At 49.0% G+C, this 21,972-nt stretch overlaps 1 protein-coding gene across 2 annotated transcripts in view; it reads right to left on the bottom strand.

Moving 5' to 3' along the window:
- Positions 1–21,972, bottom strand: part of GNG4 (G protein subunit gamma 4) — a 70,844-nt gene that overhangs the window by 13,837 nt on the left and 35,035 nt on the right. For both annotated transcript variants that reach the window (XM_058696211.1, XM_058696212.1), the window contains exons 2-3: positions 15,796–15,892; positions 10,566–10,673 (exon numbers count right to left, since the gene is read on the bottom strand). In XM_058696211.1, the coding sequence (XP_058552194.1) occupies positions 10,566–10,664 (99 nt within the window). In that variant the 5' untranslated portion in view covers positions 10,665–10,673; positions 15,796–15,892. The remainder of the gene's footprint in view (positions 1–10,565; positions 10,674–15,795; positions 15,893–21,972) is intronic.

The following is a 21,972-nucleotide window of genomic DNA, read 5'->3' on the forward strand; positions in this document are numbered from 1 at the left end:
CTGTGTGGTCAAACTAACTGCAAGATTCTGTTAAACATTAGAATGCCCAAAGCACCATCTAATGAAAAATACACAACACGACTAGAATAACCTCAAAGGTTGGGAGTAGAGAAAAGAACAACCACAATGGGTGGGTGTAAGTTCTTCATCAGATTATGTTTGCTTATGATCAACCTATGTTAGGGTCTAACTTTTGTAATGAAAGGTAGTGTTGAAGTAAGTGGACTCTCAGGTCATTCCTATGGAAGAAGTTCACCCTCTGCCTCACTGGTGCCGTTCACAGTATAAGACATCTAGTATTCTTTTGGCTGCTGCTGTTGATGTTTATATAGTCTATGAACTGACATAGATGGGCAGAGATCTCTTTAATCATTTGGTACCTAATGGAGTAAAAATGTTTTCTGATGCCCAAATCTGAAGTCTATAAAGAGTAAAAATTGAAAAGAGTGACCCTATCTCATTAATATCCAGCAGAATTCCAAGACTGAATATTGACCTAGAAACCATAACCTGGTAAAGACTTTGTATACCAGTGATAGATTGTTTTCTTTTTTAATGTTTATTTATCTTTGAGAGAGAGAGAGAGAGAGAGAGAGAGCGAGCCAGGGAGGGACAGAGGGAGAAAGGGACAGAGGATCTGAAGCTGGGTCTGCACTGACAGCTGTTCTAAATAGATTAAATCCATCCTTCAGCGTGACCAATGCCTGCTATGACCCACGTAGTGTGTGGATTGCAAGGACAAGATACTCAGCCCCGGCTTGGATGAAATTTCTGACCCGGTGAGAATTTCCCTAGAAAATGTCTTATAGTCTTAATATATGTTATTATGCATAAATTAACAGAAACTGTGCACATCTGTATCTCCTTTAGTGAAACCCAATTGGATAAAATGAAATAATTCTGCTAAAGAAAAGAAGCACAAATTTGCATTATATTTAACTTTCTGCCTAATTGAGAGTTTCGTTTTCTGTTGCCTAGGACATCAACGACCACTTGGCTACGTGGAGAATTCTTTGCAGAATTTGAGAATTTTTACATAATCTTAGGCTGCAATGAACGGAGATGCAATGCTGTCCAGACCGATATTTCTGCCCTTGGTAGGTAGGGCCCTATAGTTTAATAATAAGACTTGAGGTTCTGCGTTGGTATCCCCACTTCATCATATAACTGTGAGCCAAAGTTTTCTTGTCTGTGAAGTAGGGTGGAGTAGCACCAATATCTCAGGGGTGGGGTGAGGATTCAAGCACTTAATACATATGAAATTAGGGGTACTTGTCCTAAAGGATCGCTTCCTCTGCCTGTACACTTAATGGGCTTTTTCTTTACTGTTGAGATTAAGTAACCTCAGCACTGTATCTGTCTATGGGCTTATTATCTCCTATTATCGTCTTTCCCGGAACACGATGAGCTGTTTGCATCTGCAGATTCAAGTCTTCCTTTATTTAATGAAAGCTTTTTATTTATTTATATATTTTTTAAATGTTTTATTGTTTAATTTTGAGAGAGAGAGGCAGAGTGTGAGCAGGGAGGGGCAGACACACACACACACACACACACACACACACACACACATACACACACACACACACACACACACACACACAGAATCCGAAGCAGCTCCAGGCTCCGAGCTGACAGCACAGAGCCCGATGCGGGGCTTGAATTTATGAACCACGAGATCATGACCTGAGCCGAAGTCGGACGCTCAACTGACTGAGCCACCCAGGCGCCCCTAATGAAACCTTTTTATATTCTACCCTTAAGAGTATTTTCTATGCCATTTGTTCTCTCTACCGGGAACACCAGCATTCAAATCTTGGAATGTTCCTGTCAGTCTTTATTTGTGTCACTCTCTCTCTAACTGCTTTTATCTGACTGTTCATCTTTTTCTTTTGCATTATGTAGGCGTTTCCTAAGCCTGCGCTCTGTGTCAATAATTTGGTTTTCTATAGTGTGTGTTACACTCTTTGCTGCGTTTAATGGTGTTCCCTCTCCCCTGTCAACTTTTTTCCTTAGTTTTTCCACCTCCTCCTTTTCCAACTCATTCTTTTTTCTCTTCTTTGAGCTAGGGTTTCATAGATTCTATATTTGTTTTACATTTTTTGACTATAACACAGTTACCTAAAGTTTTCTTTGATTTTCTGGAAGAAAACTTTTTCTTACATGAATACTTTATTGGTCCTTTGTATGCCATAGCCTAGTTTGAGGTTTTCTGGCAGTATATTTACATAGGTCCATAAAACTTGTATGGAGCTATGTAAATATAGGTCCCTGAAAGACCCCGAATAGCCAAGGCAATCTTGAAGAAGAAGAACAAAGCTGGAGGTTTTTTGATACAGGGAGGAATCACAATCCCAGAGTTCAGGATATACTATAAAGCTGTAGTAATTAAAACAGTATGGTACTGGCACAAAGATAGACCATAGATCAGTAGAACAGAATAGAGAGCCCAGACATAAACCCACACTTGGGGCGCCTGGGGGACTCAGTCAATTAAACATCTGACTCCTGATTTCATCTCACGTGGTGATATCATGGTTTGTGGGACCAAGCCCCACATTGGCCTCTACACTCGCAGTGCAGAGCCTGCTGGGGATTCTCTCTCTCTGTCCGTCCCCCGCCTGCTCTCACTCTCTCTCTCTCATAATAAATAAATAAACTTAAAAAAATTAAAAACACAAACCCATGCTTATATAGTCAGCTAATCTATGACAAAGGAGGCAAGAACATACAATGGAGAAAACACAGTTTCTTCAACAAACGGCGCCAGGAAATCTGGACAGCTACACGGAAAAGAATGAAACAGGTCACTTTGTTACAGCATACATAAAAATAAACTCAAAATGGATTAAAGCCCTAAATGTGAAAACAAAACCATAGAACTCCTGGAAGAAAACACTGGCAGTAATTTCTCTGGCATCAGCCATAGAAACACTGTTCGAGGTAGGTCTTCTAAGGCAAGAGAAAAAAAAAAAAAGCAAAATTAAGCTAAAAGGCACTCTACTAAATGGGAGAAGATATTTGCAAATGATTTATCTGATAAGGGATTAGTATCCAAAATATATAAAGAACTTGTACAACTCAACACCAAAAAACAAATAATCCAATTAAAAAATGGGCAGGGGACCTAACTAGACATTTCTCCAAAGAAGACATCCAGATGGCCAACCGACACATGCAAAGATGCTTAACATCACTCATCATCAGGGAAATGGGAATTAAAACCACAGTGAGGTGTCACACTTCACACCTGTGAGAGTGGCTAGAATCAAAGTGTTGGTGAGGATGTGGAGAAAAAAGAACCCTCACACACTGTTGGTGGGACTGCAAATTGCCATAGCCACTGTGGAAAATGGTACGGAGGCTCCTCAACAAGTTAAAAATAGAAATACCATATGATCCAGCAATTTCATTACTGGGTATTTACCCCAAGAAAACAAAATACTAATTTGAAAAGATATATGCACCCTTATACTTACAGCAGCATTATTTATAATAGTCAAGATAGGGAAGCAGCCAAGTTTCCATTGATAAGTGGACGAAGAAGATACGGTATTTACGTACAATGGAATATTACCCAGCCACACACACACACACACACACACACACACACACAATGAAATTTTGCCATTTGCAACAACATCAATGGACCTTATGGATGGTATAATCAATAAGACCTTGATGGTATAATCAATAAGAAGGTAAGCACCACAACAGAAAATGTGCTCTTAAAGTGGAGCAGACAGCCACATGTAAAAAAATGAAACTGGACAGTTATTTCATAACATCCATAAAAATTAACTCAAAATGGAGTAAAGATTTGAATATGAGATTTAAAAAAATTTCTTTGGGGGCGCCTGGCTGGCTCAGTCTGTAGAGCGTGTGACTCTTAATCTCGGGGTTGTAAATTCGACCCCACGTTGGGTGTAGAGATTACTTAGAAATAAAATACTTAGATCTCGCGGTTTGTGAGATTGAACCCCGTGTGGGGGCAGAGCCTGCTTGGGATTCTCTCTCTCCCTCTATCTCTGTCCCTTCCTCTCTCACTCACTCTCTCTTTTTTTCAAAATAAATAACTTAAAAAAACGGAAATAAAATCTTCACAAAATTTTGTTTGAAACAGAAATGTATTCCCAGAGTAGTGTGCAAAAGCATAAACTGAGGCTGCTTGGAGGCTTCCCTCCCCTCCTCCACTGACTCCCCAGCTCTCTGAATGTGGCGGGGGCGGGGGGATGCAGATGAAGGGAATATGTACCCATAATCAAAATGGTCTGGCTCAAAGAATGGTCTGGTGCTAGGAGAGTCTCGGGAACAGACTTCATTGCTGGTAAGATTTTAAACTGGTACCACTTTTCTTTTTATTTTTTAATGTTTATTTATTTAGTTATTTTGAGAGACAGAGAGAGAACTTGAATGCAGGGTGGGGCAAAGAGAGAGAAAGAAGGAGCAGGGGAGGGGCAGGGAGAGGGGAGAGAGAGAGAGAGAGAGGGAGAGAGAGAGAGAGAGAGAGGGAGAATCCCACCCAAGCAGGCTCTGAGCTGTCAGCTTGGAGCCTGGCATGGGGCTCGATCCCATGAACCACGAGATCATGCCCTAAGCTGCTGAATCAAGGGTTGAGCTGAAATCAAGGGTTGGAAACTCAACCCACTGGGCCACTCAGGGGCTCCTAAACTGGTACCACTTTTCATGGGGAAATCTGATATGGATTCAAACACTTTAGAATAGAACATATCCTTTGACTGAGCAATTTCAGCCCATAGGAATTTATCCTAAGGAGACAATGAAACATGTGCAAATTTTATCTACCAGTGTGGTTGCTGCAGTGTTGTTTAAAAAGAAGTACTGCAAAACTGGAAATAAGGGAAATGTCCAAGGATGGGAGACCAGTTAAATAAATGATTGTACATCAGGTGAGGAAGAGAAGAGACAGTAAAAAATGACATTTTAGGAGAGTATTTACTGACCTGGATGTATCATCACAATACTGTTTGGTGATAAACCAGGTTGCAAAAGGTAACAACCACAATTTTATAAAAAGAAAACTAGGCCAACAGGTAGATGGAAGAATATGGAAATGTAGTGGTTATAAATTATTCAGATTTTCTTCCTTATACTTTTATCTTCCAAAACTCTCGCAAGTAAATGAATACCATTTTCATGAACAGGAAAATGCTGTTCTTTTCGAAATAGGAACTACGGCCTCCCGCACAGGCCATTTACTCACAGTCTCGCTGATATGGAGAAGGACTGTCATCACCTGTCATGATATACTCTCTCTTCTTCCATGTCAATAACCTCCCACACTAATCTACTCCTGCCGTCGTCTTTCGGACCGTTCATGAACCGACAACGTTCTCGCTGCCCTGTTTTTAGCCATCTGCGGAACGCAAGTTGACATAAAACCGGTTGATGTGTCAGCAATCTGCACATCAAGCTTGTGCTGACAAAATTAATCTCAGTCTAATGACAGCCCCCTTGGGGATGGTGAGTACATCCCATCGCTCTTAAAATCATCTGCCACAGGGCTAAGGGCAAATAAGGGAGAGACAGACAGACAGACAATTGAGCATATCGTCACTCGGCAAGTCCGTCAGCTGTTTCCTCCTGGTCCCGTTGGAGAGTTAGGTTTGCTAAAGGGTGTCGTCTACCTCCAGATCCCACCAAGTCACAGCCCCTGGCAATTCCTTTTCCCCCCGGGACCAGCGAAATCAAAGCACCCTCAGCAGTGCCCAGTGGAGACACAGCTTCCACAAGCCTTCCTGGGAGCCTGTGACCCAGCTGGCTCAGGACCTCTGTATTTTCCCCATGGGACAACACCTTCTCCCCAGCTGCTCTCCTCTCGGGCTGACCGGCCAGCTCCAGGGACCATTTTCTCCACTTAAACCTTTTATGCTTTGCTCAGCTTGTATCTGCCACAACTGTTCGACAAATTCTCACTGTTTGGTGATCAATGTCATTTATGTACCTTCCTGGTAGAATTTTGTATAGCGTAAGCCTCTAACGGGTGAGCGAAAGAATAAGGCTATGGGGTATTCTTTTCCTTAGGACCAAAACAGTCTCCAGGATGTCATCTGAATGTGTTCTTTACTTCTTTTGTAGGATCCCAAGTATTATTTTCCAAGACTTTCGCTTTTTGGGAGGCAAAAAGCTATGCTGGATCTTCTGCGTTGAATCTTCTTTGCTCTTGTGATACACGGGGAATATTAGTAGCTGATACAGGTTTTCAAAGACAGCACCCATGTTTGTTGAGAAATGCCCTGATGAGCTCCTAGGTCAGACAGAGAAGAATCCCATGGATGCTGGGAAGCAGGGCTGAGTTGGGGGAGGAACTCAATAAACATTAAATGAAGGTAGAGAGGGAGCTGAGGTGGTGGGGAGGGGGTCTCTGAACCCAACTGTGTGAGGGCCTGACGTCCGGCTGTGGCCTTTATAAAGCGTCCCTCCTATGTCCCCTGCATCATTGAGGACAAAGCCGACACCCGCACAAGTGCTCTTATGCAGGTGATGTTTTTAGGGGACAAACAGGACTTCAAGACCATAGTGGGTATTTTGGCTGCATTTTTCCGCCATGAACTGCCCAGACCTGAGTTCACGCTATTATTTTTTCTTACCTTTGCAACCCAAACAGCTGCTTAACACAGTTACTTTCTCTTCTCTCCTCTCCTTTATTCTCATGAACCGCGAGCGCGCCTTCCTCTCCTTCCACATAAGACACTCCCCCAAACACGGTAAAACCACACAGCCCAGAGGGGGGCTCCACAGTTGCCTATGTACCTTGGCAGCCGTGTCCTTTCCTGCTTCGTGCCCGACACCTGCCCGAGCTCGCGCTGTCCTCCGGTCGTCATCGGAGGCTTCCACCTGGGGGCCAGCTCTGTGGGATGGCAGTCGCAATGATTTCTTCCATGAAGCCTCCAGAGGTTTCCCTCCAGCGTGTTCTTTCCTCTCTCCAGGGCCCCATGAAAGGCACTGCCCAGTCACCTCTTCCGCGTTCTCCCCACACACTCAGCCTGTCCTTTCCTCCTTCACGTGGACCTGGAATTCCCGTCCCTTTCTGTATGAGTTCAGCGAATTGTATGACCCGCTCATCTGCTTCCCTGGGGCTTCCCTCTGTCATTTACCGTCCAGGCTCCCCTTTTCCTTCCCCCCTCCTGCAGTGACCTCTCGTCCATTCTAGAAAGGCCACTTCTTCTCCCTGGTGACTCTCTTCCTCTTTCCTCCCTCCTCAAAGCCCTTATCGAAGTCAGTTCGGAGTGTCCTTGATGGCTTCTCTTTCTCTCCAGATTCCGTCTTTATTGTCTGGCTAATTGATAACAATACGCACCTCATTTTGCCAGGACTTGCATTAACTAGATTTTTCCCCAAAGCCATGCTGTGTTCAGAAGCAAGGGGGGGGTCTAGTGCTTAAAACCACGTGTGAAGGGGCGCCTGGGTGGCTCAGTCGGTTAGGCGAACGGCTTCAGCTCAGGTCATGATCTTGGTTTGTGAGTTCGAGCCCTGCATCGGGCTCTATGCTGACAGCTCAGAGCCCACTTCAGGTCCTCTGTCCACCCCCCTCTCTGCCCCTCCCCTGCTTGTTCTTTGTCAAAAAATAAATAAACTTAAAAAAAAAATGGTTAAAAGGGTACATGTTATGTGTATCTTACTACATTAAAAAAATACATGTTGGGGGGCGCCTGGGTGGCGCAGTCGGTTAAGCGTCCGACTTCAGCCAGGTCACGATCTCACGGTCTGTGAGTTCGAGCCCCGCGTCAGGCTCTGGGCTGATGGCTCAGAGCCTGGAGCCTGTTTCCGATTCTGTGTCTCCCTCTCTCTCTGTCCCTCCCCCGTTCATGCTCTGTCTCTCTCTGTCCCAAAAAAAAAATAAAATAAACGTTGAAAAAAAAAATTAAAAAAAAAAAAAAATACATGTTGGGGCACCTGGGTGGTTCAGTCGGTTGAGCATCCGACTTCGGCTCAGGTCATGATCTCACGGTTCGTGAGTTCGAGCCCCGCGTCGGGCTCTGTGATGACAGCTCAGAGCCTGGAGCCTGTTTCAGATTCTGTGTCTCTCCCTCTCTCTGCCCTTCCCCTGTTCATGCTCTGTCTCTCTCTGTCTCAAAAATAAATAAACGTTAAAAAAATATTAAAAAAAAATAAATGTTGAAGTTTTTATGAGCAAGAAAACACACGTGGTTGCACAGCAGGGATGTGGTTCTTCGGGGCCACCTCTCCCCTCAGGAAGCCCTGCATCATCTCCTCAATGACACAACTCTGCCACCTCTGAAGCAAATCTGACGCGGCTGTCGGTGGCCCCCTGCCTGGAGTTACCACGGAGTCTGAAGATGCCCTCCAGGAAGCCCCCTCCTGGGATCCGGGACCACATTTCCACAGCGTCGTCACCCCAGGAGCCGGACGACCTGCCCCCCCTGAACACCATCTAACAGACTTGACTTTGAGTTGGCTTATGGTTTCTCTTCATTCTTTCAGAGACTGCACATGGGTCTCCAGTGAGACCCTTCGCTGTGGGGACATCTGGTGACTGTCGCAAGTGAGGATCTGTTATTACAGAATTTGTCTTCCTTGCCGGGGTCGGGCTCCCCGGCGTGGCCACCGTCCCGTTGCCCAAACCGGTGCCCGTGGTCTTTCCGGTCTCTGGCCACGGAGCCCTGCATTTGGGTTATAACGTCTTGCTCCCTGGCGTCTCCTATTTCGACTGCCTGACTTCCGCACCCAATTCTTGGGTGTCTGCTTCTCGGCCTCCACCTTTGCTCTTTGCTCCACGCTGCACCTGCTTCTGCGGTTCCGGCTGCCCCCTGGCCTCTGACGACCGCCTCTGCTGCTGACAGGTCAGTTCACCTCCCGGCCCAGGCTTCCCACTCACGCGGCTGTGTGATCCGCGCCTGCGGACCCGGCACCCCCGGGCTGCCTAAAGCGGCCTTCCCCGCCACAACCCGCAGCTCTCTGCCAAGTGCGGTTGCTGGAAATGAGCGCCGGTTAGCTCCCTTCAGAACCAGCTCCCAGCCCCGCAAAGGCCTCCCTGAGCGATAGGACGGGGGCATCATTCCGCTCGTGTTTGTATCCCCGCACCACGCCTCGTGCAGAGCAGGTATTCAGGCACGTTTATCAGAAGAGCGAGGCTCACCAACACCCCCCCCCCCCCACTCCTCTCAGCAAATGTCTGTCCCTGCGGAGCACTCACTGTCTGCGGCGCTCATCGTCACGTCCGTCTCTACACTGGCGGGGCTCTCCCTCCTTTACGGTGGTTTGTTTTCTCGCTCCCTCCTCTAGCCTAGACTTTAAGGGGCGATGCCTCATCTGTAGCTGGTACGAGAATGTGCACGGCGGGGCGCCTGGGTGGCTCAGTAGGTTGAGCGTCCGACTTCGGCTCAGGTCACGATCTCACGCTTCACGAGCTCGAGCCCCGCGTCGGGCTCTGTGGCGACAGCTCCGGAGCCTGGAGCCTGCTTCCGATGCTGTGTCCCCCTCTCTCTCTCTGCCCCTCCCTCACCTCTCCCCGACTCGCACTCTGTCTTTCAAAAATAAATAAACGTTTAAAAAAAAAAAAAAAGAACGTGCAAGGTGGCCCATGATACTGGTCCACTTATGCCAATTTGCATCACGCTGGACCCCCTCCCCGTGTCTTCTATCATCACGTCACTTTCTGTGCACGCCGCTGCCTCCTTGGATAGCTCGAACCCCAAGGCCCCGGGGGAGGGAGTAACTGTCGCGATGGAGGCAGGAGCTGGTGCTAGCTGGCCATAACTGCAGCGTGAGGTGGGGGGAGGGGGTCTTGGGGATGGGAACCTTGGGGAGGGACTGTCTGCTCTGCCAGCGGAAAGCTTTAGGAGTCACCCGTTGCCCCCTTGCAACCTGTCTTCTATGAATCCCGGATGCCTGGGCGAGACCCCTGATTCCAGGTGCCCAGAGGCCGCTGGACTTGAGCCTCCTAGTGTCAGACTCCTGGCGGGGTTCCAGCTCTATCACAGTCAATGGACCCGCATGCTATTTCAGAGCGACGTGCTCTGCCCGGCCTCCTGCAAATCTAAGTGACATCTGGAGAATAGGTGGCTTCATCCTGCTCCAGCTCTCCCAGCACGAACAGACCTACGCTGAGCAGCGAAATGAACACGGTAGGAGGCGACTGGCACCTTCCTTCACTTTCCCCAAAGGAACATTTGACAAACACGATGCACGGTTCAATGCTCCACTCTCGACAGCGCCCCTGTCAAAACACCCGACACTGCCTAACCTCGAAGTCACTGGATCAGGCAGGAGAACTCTGACTGATCTCACCGTTAAACTCTCTCGCTTATTGGCATGACAACAGGGCTAAATAGAGCTGAGACGAGTATGAGTCTATTTTTGGCCATTCCTTACGGAATTCATGCACACTGTGTATTCTGCATCCTTTGGATCCTTGAGCACACTTGGAACTCTGAGGCAAACGCTCCTTTGTAAATGTTACAGCTGCCAAGGCCGGCTGGCCGCTCTGCCGGGTAGCGTGTTAATAACTCTCGCGAGGAAATGGGAGGACCGTTCCGAGCTGGGTTTGGGGCAGGGGGTGAGGCCGGCTCGGGTGTGCTCACCTTCACCCTGTCCATACAGGCTTCCATCTTAAGCTGCTCGACGGCCTTCCGCGCTTGGGAGATGCTGGTATTACTGTTATTCGACATGCCTTCTGTCATTCTCTGCCCCTGCAACGAGCAAAGTCAGAGGGTTGGAAGTGCGGCTTTTCCCCAAGGTCGGGCAGAGCCCTCGCTCTTCTCCCCGCTCCCACCACCCACAGCGTCTCTGTCCACGCCAGGGAGCATCTGTGAGTAAACCCTCCCGGGACGAGCGGAAGAAATGCTTCACGAGGGGGACGGGAGCAAGACCTTAGGCTTTTGCCTGGGGAGACTTTCTCAGCCGTGAGTAGAGGGAGCGGAAGATACTAGATGGTCCCAGCGTTAATCCCCTGACTTTTGTGTGGTACTTTGTTAGCAGTAAATCGTTTCCCTACACATTTGTCCGTTCATTCCCCTAGCAGCCCCGAAGGCTGGCAGAACAAATTAAGTTTGGTTTTGTTGAGTCAGGAAAGTGCAAAACTCAGAGAAATTAAGCCAATAGCTAAAGGTCTCACAGCCAAACTTTGTGGATCCGGAACCCAAACGCAAAGCTTTGAAGCCTAGGTAAGGGGTCTTTCTACAGCTCTAAGTACAAGCTTCCCCTGAATACAATCGCTTTATTATTAATGTTAATTTGCCCTCATTCGAAAAATTTTACGGACTTTATGCTGGGAGCTTTTATTTATTTTAACTTTTAGAAATATTTATTTTTGAGAGAGCACACACATGCAAGCGAGGGATGGAGGAGGGGCAGCGAGAGAGGGGGACAGAGGATCGGAAGCAGGCTCCACCCTGAGAGTTAAGAGCCCGATGCGGGGCTCAGACTCGTGAACCAGGAGATCATGACCTGAGCCAAAGTCGGACGCTCAAGTGACTGAGCCACCCAGGTGCCCGAGTTTGTTTTTAAACAATCACAGACACACACACACACACACACACACACACACACACACACTATCCCAAGCAGAGATCTGTATTTGTAGAAGAAAGAAATTCTCCCTGGTCTGACATGTAAGGGTGCCACATGACTAAGAAAACACTGGAATGCGAACTGTTCCACGAGAAAGCACAGACTTCTACACAGGTGCCCACAGTTCCAGTTGTCCCATCTAATGAGAGGCCACTTGGAAGGGGCCTAATCATTCAACCTCAGAGCTGCAGGTGGGTCGCACAGGTGACAGTGGCTTCCAAAGGCACATAGTGAGGGTTGAGGAGACCCGGCCAGTATCTTGGTGTATAGGCCACGCTCTGTGGGTTTTCCACATACGTGCTAACTCTGTGGTTCAGGCGAGGCATGGCAGCAGCCTCATTTGTCCACAGGCAGTGTTTTGAAAAATAAAGGTTTCTTGTTTTTTTTATGTTTATTTTGAGAGACAGAGAGACAGAGACTGAGAGACAGAGAGACAGAGAGATAGAGAGACAGAGAAAGAGAGAGAGAATGAGTGGGGGAGGGATGGAGAGGGGGAGACAGAGAATTCCAAGCAGGCTCCATGATGTAAGCACAGAGCCCAGCTCGGGGCTCGATCTCATGAACTGTAAGATTATGACCTGAGCTGGAATCAAGAGTCGGATGCTTAGCCGACTGAGCCACTCAGGTACCCCCAAAAGTTTCTTGTTCTAAGATATAGATCAGTCACCTAAATTAGAGTTTAACAGGTAGGTGTTCCTATCTTGGTTGGGAACTTCTACTCAACAAGAAGAGAAGGAGAATAATGAATAGTTGGGGCTTGGAAACCCAGGGGGACAGCCACCTAAACCCTGCTATGTAGAGATGCGCTTGTGTTCTGCATGTGTGTTCAGGTCTGTGTGTGTCCCTGTGTGTGCCCACAGGCCTGTGGTACGTGCCCTGTGCCAGTCCATGTGTGTGTAGCTGTTCCTCTGTGGGTGTGGGTGTTGATGTGTATCAGCGTTCCTGTGTATCCACACAAAAGGAAGAACAGTCTGGTTCTCAACCTTCCCCGGCCTGATGCAAGGAAAAAAGGACCCACAAATCATTGCTCTCAGATCCTGATCCTCTCTTCCCATTCCAGAATTCATCCTTCTCCTTCCTCATATTTGATCTTGGGATTTTAGAAGTTGGGGAAGGCACCGAAGCAGGGCACAGCGATGAGGCCAGGGTCAGCAGGAGTGAAGATGGAAGACACGGGGGAAGGGCCAACCAAGGAGGAGGAGAGGGGCTCTGCACTGGGTGTGTGTGGGTGGGTGTGAGTGTGTTTAAGTGAGAGCAGGTGTCCCTGTGTAGGAACTGTTACTAGCAGAATCAGAGCCTCGTCAGACCCCAGAGCGGCCATCTCCCTCCCTCTGGCCCCTGACTGGCTGCATTTAGAACACCCGAATCCCACCCCACTATTTTCTCATTCTTCCTCTGTTTACAAAGAGGGGCACATTTTCAACTACTCCACTCTGCAACACAGAGGAGAACTCTGGCTGAATGCTTAATATTCAGAAAGATCCCAATGAGCTGTGTTTGGCTTCTTGTGTCCTGGAGATAAAATAGGCTGGTGGGGTGGGGGCTCCAGAACCTGAGATGCATGGACTCTTAACCCTGTCCCGTCCTGCCAGCCCCTCCACCTCCTTGGTGGCCCCTCCTGTGTCCCCTCCAGACCATGTCTGTCCACAGCCCCAGTGTCACCTTCTCACCACAACCTCTGAGCCTTCCTTGCTCACTCTTTTCCTCCCTCTCAGCCTCAAAGTGCTATGTCCTTCCATGGCTGTCTCCTCGGTGACAGCCTTCCCTAGTGTCACCCAGAGCCACAGTCAGCCTAGTGGACAACCCAACTCATGGTCCCTCTCTCCCAAGACTTGTTGTCTTTCCTTTGTCTTTCCCATCTTATCAATCCAACACCCTCCCCACTCCACTCACACTAAGGGGCTGCAAGGTGCTTCCGTGGAAGCCCCCCATGTGCTGGGACTGGTGCCATCACACACAGTCAGCCTTAGTGGGTCCTCAAAGGTGCCCGCCATCTCACTCCCATTCCCGGCTACCTCGTGTTTACTTCCCTTGTTGAGGCATGAGAGGAGATACCCCCTCTCTGGCTGCCTTGACTGGGTCTTGCCATACTGGCCACTGGGGACTGACCCAGGGCAAAGTCAGGAGACTCGCAGGAGTCTCCTGGGTCATCTGGCACTTGTGGCTGGAAGCCCGGCCTCATCCAAGGCTGACACTGCCCGTGTGGTGGGCCCGTCTCTCCTCAGGCTCTGCCCTGTCACCCGCCCTCTTTCTCCTGTAACGTTGGTGTCTCTGGGTGCCCTCTCCTCAGCATATACAAATAGTCTTTTTCAACACATGAAAACAAATAGCCAACAACGAAACGGAAATCCCTTGCTCTCCCCAATTTCCGCTCTCGCTCAAGAAAGAAGAGGACGAATAACTACAGCTGCCCGTAACTAAGAGTGGAGATGCAGAAAATAAGGGAAGAAGGCACTCTTCCTGGGACACAGGATGACAAGCCTGCTCCACTCCACCTCCTCTGCCCTGCTGCCCCTGGCCCTGTCAGACCCCCTTATAGGACGTTGCTCTTACTGCCATCAGTGACCCATACTGTTTCATGTCTGTTCATGCTCTCTCTCCGAGTGGCCGGTAAGCTTTCTCCCAGCACACGTACCCAGGACCTGGACTGTGACCGACCCCCGATCTAGACACCTGTACTTCACAACCTCCCGAGGGGATTCTGGGCATGGGCCACAGGGGGAGAACCATGGCTGGCTTTAAAGCTGCTCCATCGCTCCTCGGCATCCACCAAATTACCTTGTGAGGTGTTCCGTGCACCTTCGGGACTCTCTGAATCAGCCCTTTAAAAAATGTAGGAGGGGCCTGGGTGGCTCAGCCAGTTAAGCATCTGACTCTTTTTTATTTTATTTTATTTTATTTTATTTTATTTTATTTTATTTTATTTTATTTTATTTTATTTTATTTTATTTTTGGGACAGAGAGAGACAGAGCATGAACGGGGGAGGGTCAGAGAGAGAGGGAGACACAGAATCGGAAACAGGCTCCAGGCTCCGAGCCATCAGCCCAGAGCCTGACGCGGGGCTCGAACTCACGGACCGCGAGATCGTGACCTGGCTGAAGTCGGACGCTTAACCGACTGCGCCACCCAGGCGCCCCAAGCATCTGACTCTTGATTTAGCATCAGGTCATGATCTCACAGTTTGTGAGTTTGAGCCCCGCGTCGGGTTCTGTGCTGACAGCGTGGAGTCTGCTTGGGATTCTCTCTCTCTCTCTCTCTCTCTCTCTCTGCCCCTCCTAGACTCATGGGCACACACATTCTCACTCGAAATAAATAATCTTATAAAAAAATTTAATGAATGTATGAATCCCTGGGGAGCTTGATAAAACACAGATTTTGATGGAGTGAGTTGGGGTATGGTCCAACAGTCTGCATTTCTTTTTTTTTTAGAGAGAGAGAAAGAAAGCATGAGTGGGGGAGGGCCAGAGGGACAGAGAGAATCCCAAGCAGGCTTCATGCTCACTGGGATCATGACCTGAGCCCAAATCAAGAGTCAGATGCTCAACAGACTGAGCCGCCCAGGCGCCCCCAAGAATCTGCATTTCTAACAAGCTTTCAGCTGCGGCTGATCCGTGGACCACATCTTGAGTAGCAAGTAACATTTGAATTGCTCAATGTTAACATTGGAACGTAGAGGTCCAGGTCTGATCCTCTAACTTCTCAAATGAGGAAACCTATTCAGGAAGGTTCGATAACCTAATTGTGTGGAACTCCTAGTGAAAGTGGGAGGAAGCATCTCCCTAGTGTGGCTCCCAGCTTGTCCCCTCTCCGGGGCCTAGTATGGCGTCTGGGGGAGGAACAGGGTTTCCCTCTTGCCACCTGGTCTCTCCTACTCTCCCAGCACAGACTCACCCCTCGAGTGATCCTGAACTTTGCCTAACTTAGGACTGAGAAGGCCGTGGGGCCTCTTCCGTGGTCATCCAGTCATCCAGTTCTCCTCCCTTCTCCCCCAACAGGGGGCCCATCCACTCACATGGGGGAGGACGTAAGGGGGTGGCTTCATAAGGGCCCTACATCTGCTACGGAAGGGGGCAGGGGGACAGGATGGTGACAGCTGCTGGGAGAAAGTGACGTGTGAGGACCGGGCCACACACGGAAATCCTGACAGCCCAGGCTCACCCAGGCCCACACGCGCACTGCAGGCAAAGACACCCGCTCTCCAGAGGGAACCCGCTCCTGGACACGACACACCATTTCCTTACCTGCTGAGAGGCGCAGTGACAGGCCTGGGCAGGTGGCAGCAGAGGCTGACAGTTGTCAGAGGAGAGGCTGATGCGCGGCTCCTGCTTTGAGGCTCACCTGGGGATGCAACCAGAGACGGGTCGACAGGTGTGGCAGAAGCCGGCTGTCCCCCAACCGCCCGGCCCCCAGGGCCCTCTGCTCCTGCTTTGCCGCTGTCTCTGCAGCCCGCGGAGTCTCCTTATCAGATCACACGGGAGACGGTGAGCTACGGGCAGGAAGGGAAGCCCCGATCGCACACAGCGGAGCGGGAACACCTCAGGGCCACGGGCTGGCCCGGCTCTCCCTTCCCGGACTGCCGGTCACCCCCAGCCCCACGCGGTGACCCGCTTCTAGCCAACCTCTGCCCAACGGAAACAGTTTAGATGCCTTTTCTTATTATAAAGAGCTAGGTCAATTGGAGGAAAATGTGAAGAGAGAGAAAATTACAGCAAAGAAAATAAAAACCAGTTAGAGTGCCTCTTCCCATTAACATTGTCCCAACGCATATTAGAATAACCTGGTTCCAACCAAAAGACATCTAGCACAGAAGAGATGACTCAATCGGGTGGCTTTAAAGGTCTCTTCAATGCCTGGGACTCTCTGTGGAGAGACGCCTGGCTTGTTGCCTCCCTTGTCTGGGACAACGGGCTCGTCCCCCAGGGGTTTTGTGACCACCCCACCCTACAGCATCCACGTCCCGGGGATCCCCGTGAACCTGCAGCAAAAAAAAGGCTGGCCAGGAATGGGCTGGACTTGGGCGAAGGATGGGTGAAGTCGTGCCCGGTGCATTTTCCCCAGTCCAGGGCTGAGGGTGGATCAGTTCCCACGGTGTTCCCCTCACCCCCACCATCTTCCAAAGGGAGACAGACAGACAGACAAAGCCCTAGAGAGGAGGCCTGCTGTCCTGCAGGGTCAGAGCGTCAAGCCTGCTCCCTAGGTAAGTGGCTTTGCAATTTTTTTTAAGTTTATTTATTTTGAAAGGCGGGGAGCGAGCCGGGAAGGGGCAGAGAGAGAGAGAGAATCCCAAACAGGCTCTGCATCATCAGCACAGAGCCCCACGTGGGGCTTGAACTCACGAACCGTGAGATGATGACTGAGCTGAAATGAAGAGTTGGGCGCTGAACTGACTGAGCCATCCATGCGCCCCTAGGCAAGTGACTTTAAAGCTGGGCTCCAGGGGTCCTCCCTGCCCACCTTCTGGACAGACAGGAAACCCCTGGGATGGGCGTGGGGGGCTGGGGAACAAGCCACCAGACCATCCCAAGTCCCCCTCCAGGTCCTGACCTCTGCTCCAGTTATGTGATCTTTGTCCTAAAATCAGATGTGCCCAGGACCATGCGCTCTACTCTCAGTGTCTTCATCCTTAAAAGAAAAGGCAGAGTCCTCTGAGCGGGTCCACATCACGGGTCCCCACAAACGTCTTGCAATAAATGCTACAGATGGAATGAGGAAAGCTAGGACAGAACCAGAAAAATACGGAGATGATGCTGATATTTGCTTTATTGAGTAGATTAGATATTTTGTACCTGGACACACCCTGTCAAAGGGGTCTAAAGGCTTTGTGCAGCAAATTCTCTTCTCAATTTTTCTTAAGTTTATTTGAGAGAGAGAGAGAGACAGTGCAAGTGGAGGAGGGGCAGAGAGAGAGGGGGAGAGAGAATCCATGCTGCCGGCACAGAGCCTGATGTGGGGCCCGAACCCCCGAAATCGTGAGATCATGACGTAAGCTGAAACCAAGAGTTGGATACTTAACTGACTGAGCCACCCAGGCGCCCCTCAATTTTTTTTTAATGTTTTATTTATTTTTGAGACAGAGCATGAGCAGGGGAGGGGCAGAGAGAGAGGGAGACACAGAATCTGAAACAGGCTCCAGGCTCCGAGCTGTCAGCACAGAGCCTGACGCGGGGCTTGAACTCACAAACCACGAGATCATGATCTGAGCGGAAGTCAGATGCCCACCCGACTGAGCCACCCAGGCGCCCCAACCCCTCAATTTTTTTTAGTGTTTATTTTTGAGAAAGAGAGAGAGCAAGAGAGAGACTGGGGGGAGGGAGAGATGGGGACAGAGGATCCAAAGATCATGACCGGAGCCAACGTCGGACGCTTCACAGACTGAGCCACCCAGGCTCCCCTGTGCAGCAAATTCTCTGGACTGGCTCCATGAAAAAGGGTTCCCTGGTCACAGACGTTTGAGAAATGGCCATTATTTCACTCGTGCCTTTGGAGGGCCGTGCTGGACACTGGCACATAAAGACTCTGAGGAGTCCTGCGGTGAAGAAACCTGTTGCCCGAAACCCGCCATTCCCCAAAGGACTGATTCAGGAACACCCGGGTTTTGTTTTTGTTTGGAATGAACAATGCATCTCACACTTTGTCATCACACACGGCGGGTGAAGGGACCCAGTGAGCCAGCTGGCTGCACTGGCACCGGCTGCCCAGGGGGCTGAGGGGACGGATAACGGCAGCGCACCTGCACGCCATTCTCCGTGCACCTGCTGTTCTCCAGGCCACCGTGGGTAGGTCTGCCTCTCTCGGCGGTCCCTACACTGGCAGAATCAGAAGCACCCGGGAGCTCAGTACCGCCGAGGCCCGGCTCTGTTCCACTCCCACGACCCTGGGCCCCGGTGCTCTTTCTGGGCTCCCCAGGGGATTCTGACACCTCAAGTCCCCAAACCACTGCCCAAGTCCATTGGTTCCGAGACTTTGCTGTGCATGTGAATCACCTGGCGCCTTAAAAGATGAGATGCCGCGGTCACACCCCAGACCACTAAGCCACACTGACTTTCGAGGTAATTCCGGGGTGCAAGCCGCATCTGAAAAGGCACAGCGCTAGTCTGCATCTAAGCTGGTGCTTGTCATACTCCCGTCATGTGCTGCACGCAGATCTCAGACTCTCATGGACAGATCCAGGTGGGTCCGGGAAGGGGACAGACACACAATCTCAGGGTGCACCCAGACCTTTGGAATGACAGCCGCATTTTCACCGGAGCGATTCATGCGCAAAATAGAGTTGGAGATGTTCTGTGCCAGGGCTGGGGTGGGGGTGGGGGGGCAGTGCCACTTTATGCAGGGAGTCTGAGCCCAAGGTGAAGAGACTTGACTGAAGACACAGGAGTCCGTAGGTGGGGGATGGTAACGTCACTCTTCTCCTGACCCTCCCGTTACTATTCGCGGTCCCATCCAGCCTTTTGGGCTGCTCTTACAGATGATTTTGTTGACTCTGGTAGTTCTTTGAGAGACTGTGTATCGAGGAAAGATGATCAATTTCTCCTTGTCCACTTGCCACTTGCATAGCATTTTGTATCGAATGCTTGGGGCTTTCTTCAGATGTCATCCCACCAAGTTGCCCTGGGCCCCAGGAAGGAGCCGTAGACACCTCCCAGTACCACTACTGCTTCTCAAAGCGAGACAAATTATTGGTGCTGACAGGAATTAGCTCCTGACTGGTCTGCTTGATCTGTCACTGAAAAACACTGCTTTTTAATGGCCCTAAATATGCTGCCATGATGTTCTCATGGCTTTTTTCCCCCCCTTAAATAGGAAAAACACATTTATCTGTAGACAAAATGCTGTGGTGGTCTCATTGTGGAGGCCTAGAAAGTTCTACCACGTGGCCATCAGCTGGCTGGGAGGCCCTCAAGGGCAGAGGGTGGTTTTACTAATGTCTGTGTGCCCAGCACCATCCCAGGACAGGCCCACTGTCCACGTTCATATAACCGTGACTCGTGTATATGTGAAAGGACAGGCTCGGGCTTCACAGCAGTGATGCTGATTCTCCATGACTGCTGTGGTTTCGATTCTTAAAACGGAGCCAATTCAGCTCCCAGTTGTGAAGTGTAATGACCTAAAGTCACGCATCTTTGCTGATGGCGTGGTGCTGGGTCTTGAGGGGCAAAAATCATAGTCTCTGTTCTCACCAGGCTTACAGTCCGGTGGGGCGTATCATGCGTTGTTCAAAAAACTGTACTGGTGAATTCATTCTCATACACGGAGGCATGCAATTCTTAGGGGGTGTATAACCAAAGAACTTGACCTGACCTGAAGATCTATGTTGGTTTCTATGGGAGATTCTGAAGCCAGAAGGAGGAATGAGACTTGCCGGCCCCACAGAGCTCAGTGTCTGAGCGGGAACAAGTAAATAAGTAACGGTCATAGTGTGGTAGGTGTATGCGGGGCTGAAGCCATTCTCTCCTTTTCTCATAATAATATAATTGTGGCTGATTCTGAGGGGAGCAGGATGATTCTGAGCTTACCTCCTCCCATGCACACACCAAGGCTGTAACTACATATAGAACAACCCTCTCTGAGGACGACCTAAAGACTGATAGAACAGATCTTCCACAGCTAAAGACATCAGGAGGGATATCAAAGGCATGAAGTCCTCCCTGGGGGGTGAGGAGCTCGAGATCCATACCAGGCACCCCTCTGCCCTGGGGATCTGCACCTCCAAGAAGACAAGCCCCCAATACACCCGGCCTTGAAAATCAGCAGGGCTTAACTCTGGGAGCTGACATGCTACAGGAAACCGAGCCTCTACTGTTAAATCTCTCATGCTCTGAGAACCAGAACTTTGAAAAGTACCTGGGTAATGTGTGAAGGAGATTTATTATTATTATTATTATTATTGTTGTTGTTTATTTGAGAGAGAGAGAGAACGCACACAGGGGAGAGGGACAGAAGGAGAAAGAGACAGAATCCAAGGCAGGCTCCACTCCCAGCATGGAGCCTGATGTGGAGCTCGAGCCCACGACCCTGGGATCATGACCTAAGCCGAAATCAAGAATCAGACGCTTGCGGCACCTGGGTGGCTCAGTCGGTTGGGCGTCCGACTTCGGCTCAGGTCACGATCTCGCGGTCCGTGAGTTCGAGCCCCGCGTCGGGCTCTGGACTGATGGCTCAGAGCCTGGAGCCTGCTTCCGATTCTGTGTCTCCCTCTCTCTCTGCCCCTCCCCCGTTCATGCTCTGTCTCTCTCTGTCTCAAAAATAAATTAAAAAACGTTAAAAAAAATTTAAAAAGAATCAGACGCTTAACTGACCAAGCCATTCAGGTGCCCTGCGAAGATTTATTAATTAATTTTAGGGCATGTGCCACAGGGCCAGGGTTCTGTAGGAACTTTCTCTGGGAATGGAAGTGCTAGCAGGTGGCATTCTTCTTGCCCTCCTTCAGCCTAAATGACAGCAAGAGGAAAGACAACAGTTATATACGAGGGAAATCTCATAGGCTATCAGCTGATTTTCCAGTAGGAACTTTGCAGGCATGATATCTTCAAAGTGCTAAAGGAAAAAAACGTGCAACCAAAAATATTCTACCTGGCAAGGTTATCATTCAGAACTGCAGGAGAGATAAAAGAGTTTCCCACATAAACAAAAGTTAAAAGAGTTTATCACCATTAAATTGGTCTTATAAGAAGTGTTAAAATGACTTGTTTAAGCAGAAAAGGCCATAACTAGAAGTAAAAGAAAATGATCAAGGAAAAAATAAAAAATAAAAAAGATGTAAAATATGATATCAAATATATAAAACATGGAGAGGGAGTAAAAATGTACTGCTTTTAGAATGTGTACAAACTTAAGCAGCTATCAACTTAAAACAGACTGCTATATCTCCATATGGTGTTTTATATGAACCTCATGGTAACCAAAAGCCACAAACCTATAATAGATCTACAAAAAATAAAGAGAAAGGAATCTTAGCCAAAGACTAAAGAAAGCCATCAAATCACAAGGGAAGAGAGCAAGAGAAGAAGAAAGCAACAGAGAAGAACTACAAAAGCAACCTGAAATAATGAACAAAATGGCAATAAAAACATAGCAATCAACAACTACTTTAAATGGAACAAACGCTCCAATCAAAAGAAAGAGAGTGACTGAATGATAAAAAACCCAAGTTTCATCTATATGCTGCCTACAGGAGACTCACTTCGTATCTAAAGACACATGCAGACTGAAAGTGAAGGTATATAAAAAGATATTTCATGCCTCGGAAATGAAAAAAAGCTGGAGTAACAATACTTATGGCAAACAAAATAGACTTCAAAACAAAGACTGTAAGGGTGTGCACATATGTGGTTAAGTGTCTGATTCTTGATCTCGGCTCCGGTCATGATCTCATGTTTGTGGGTTCGAGCCCCACACTGGGCTCCATGCTGACAGTATGA

Source organism: Neofelis nebulosa, chromosome 13, assembly GCF_028018385.1.
Source record: "Neofelis nebulosa isolate mNeoNeb1 chromosome 13, mNeoNeb1.pri, whole genome shotgun sequence".
NCBI classification, from domain to species: domain Eukaryota; kingdom Metazoa; phylum Chordata; class Mammalia; order Carnivora; family Felidae; genus Neofelis; species Neofelis nebulosa.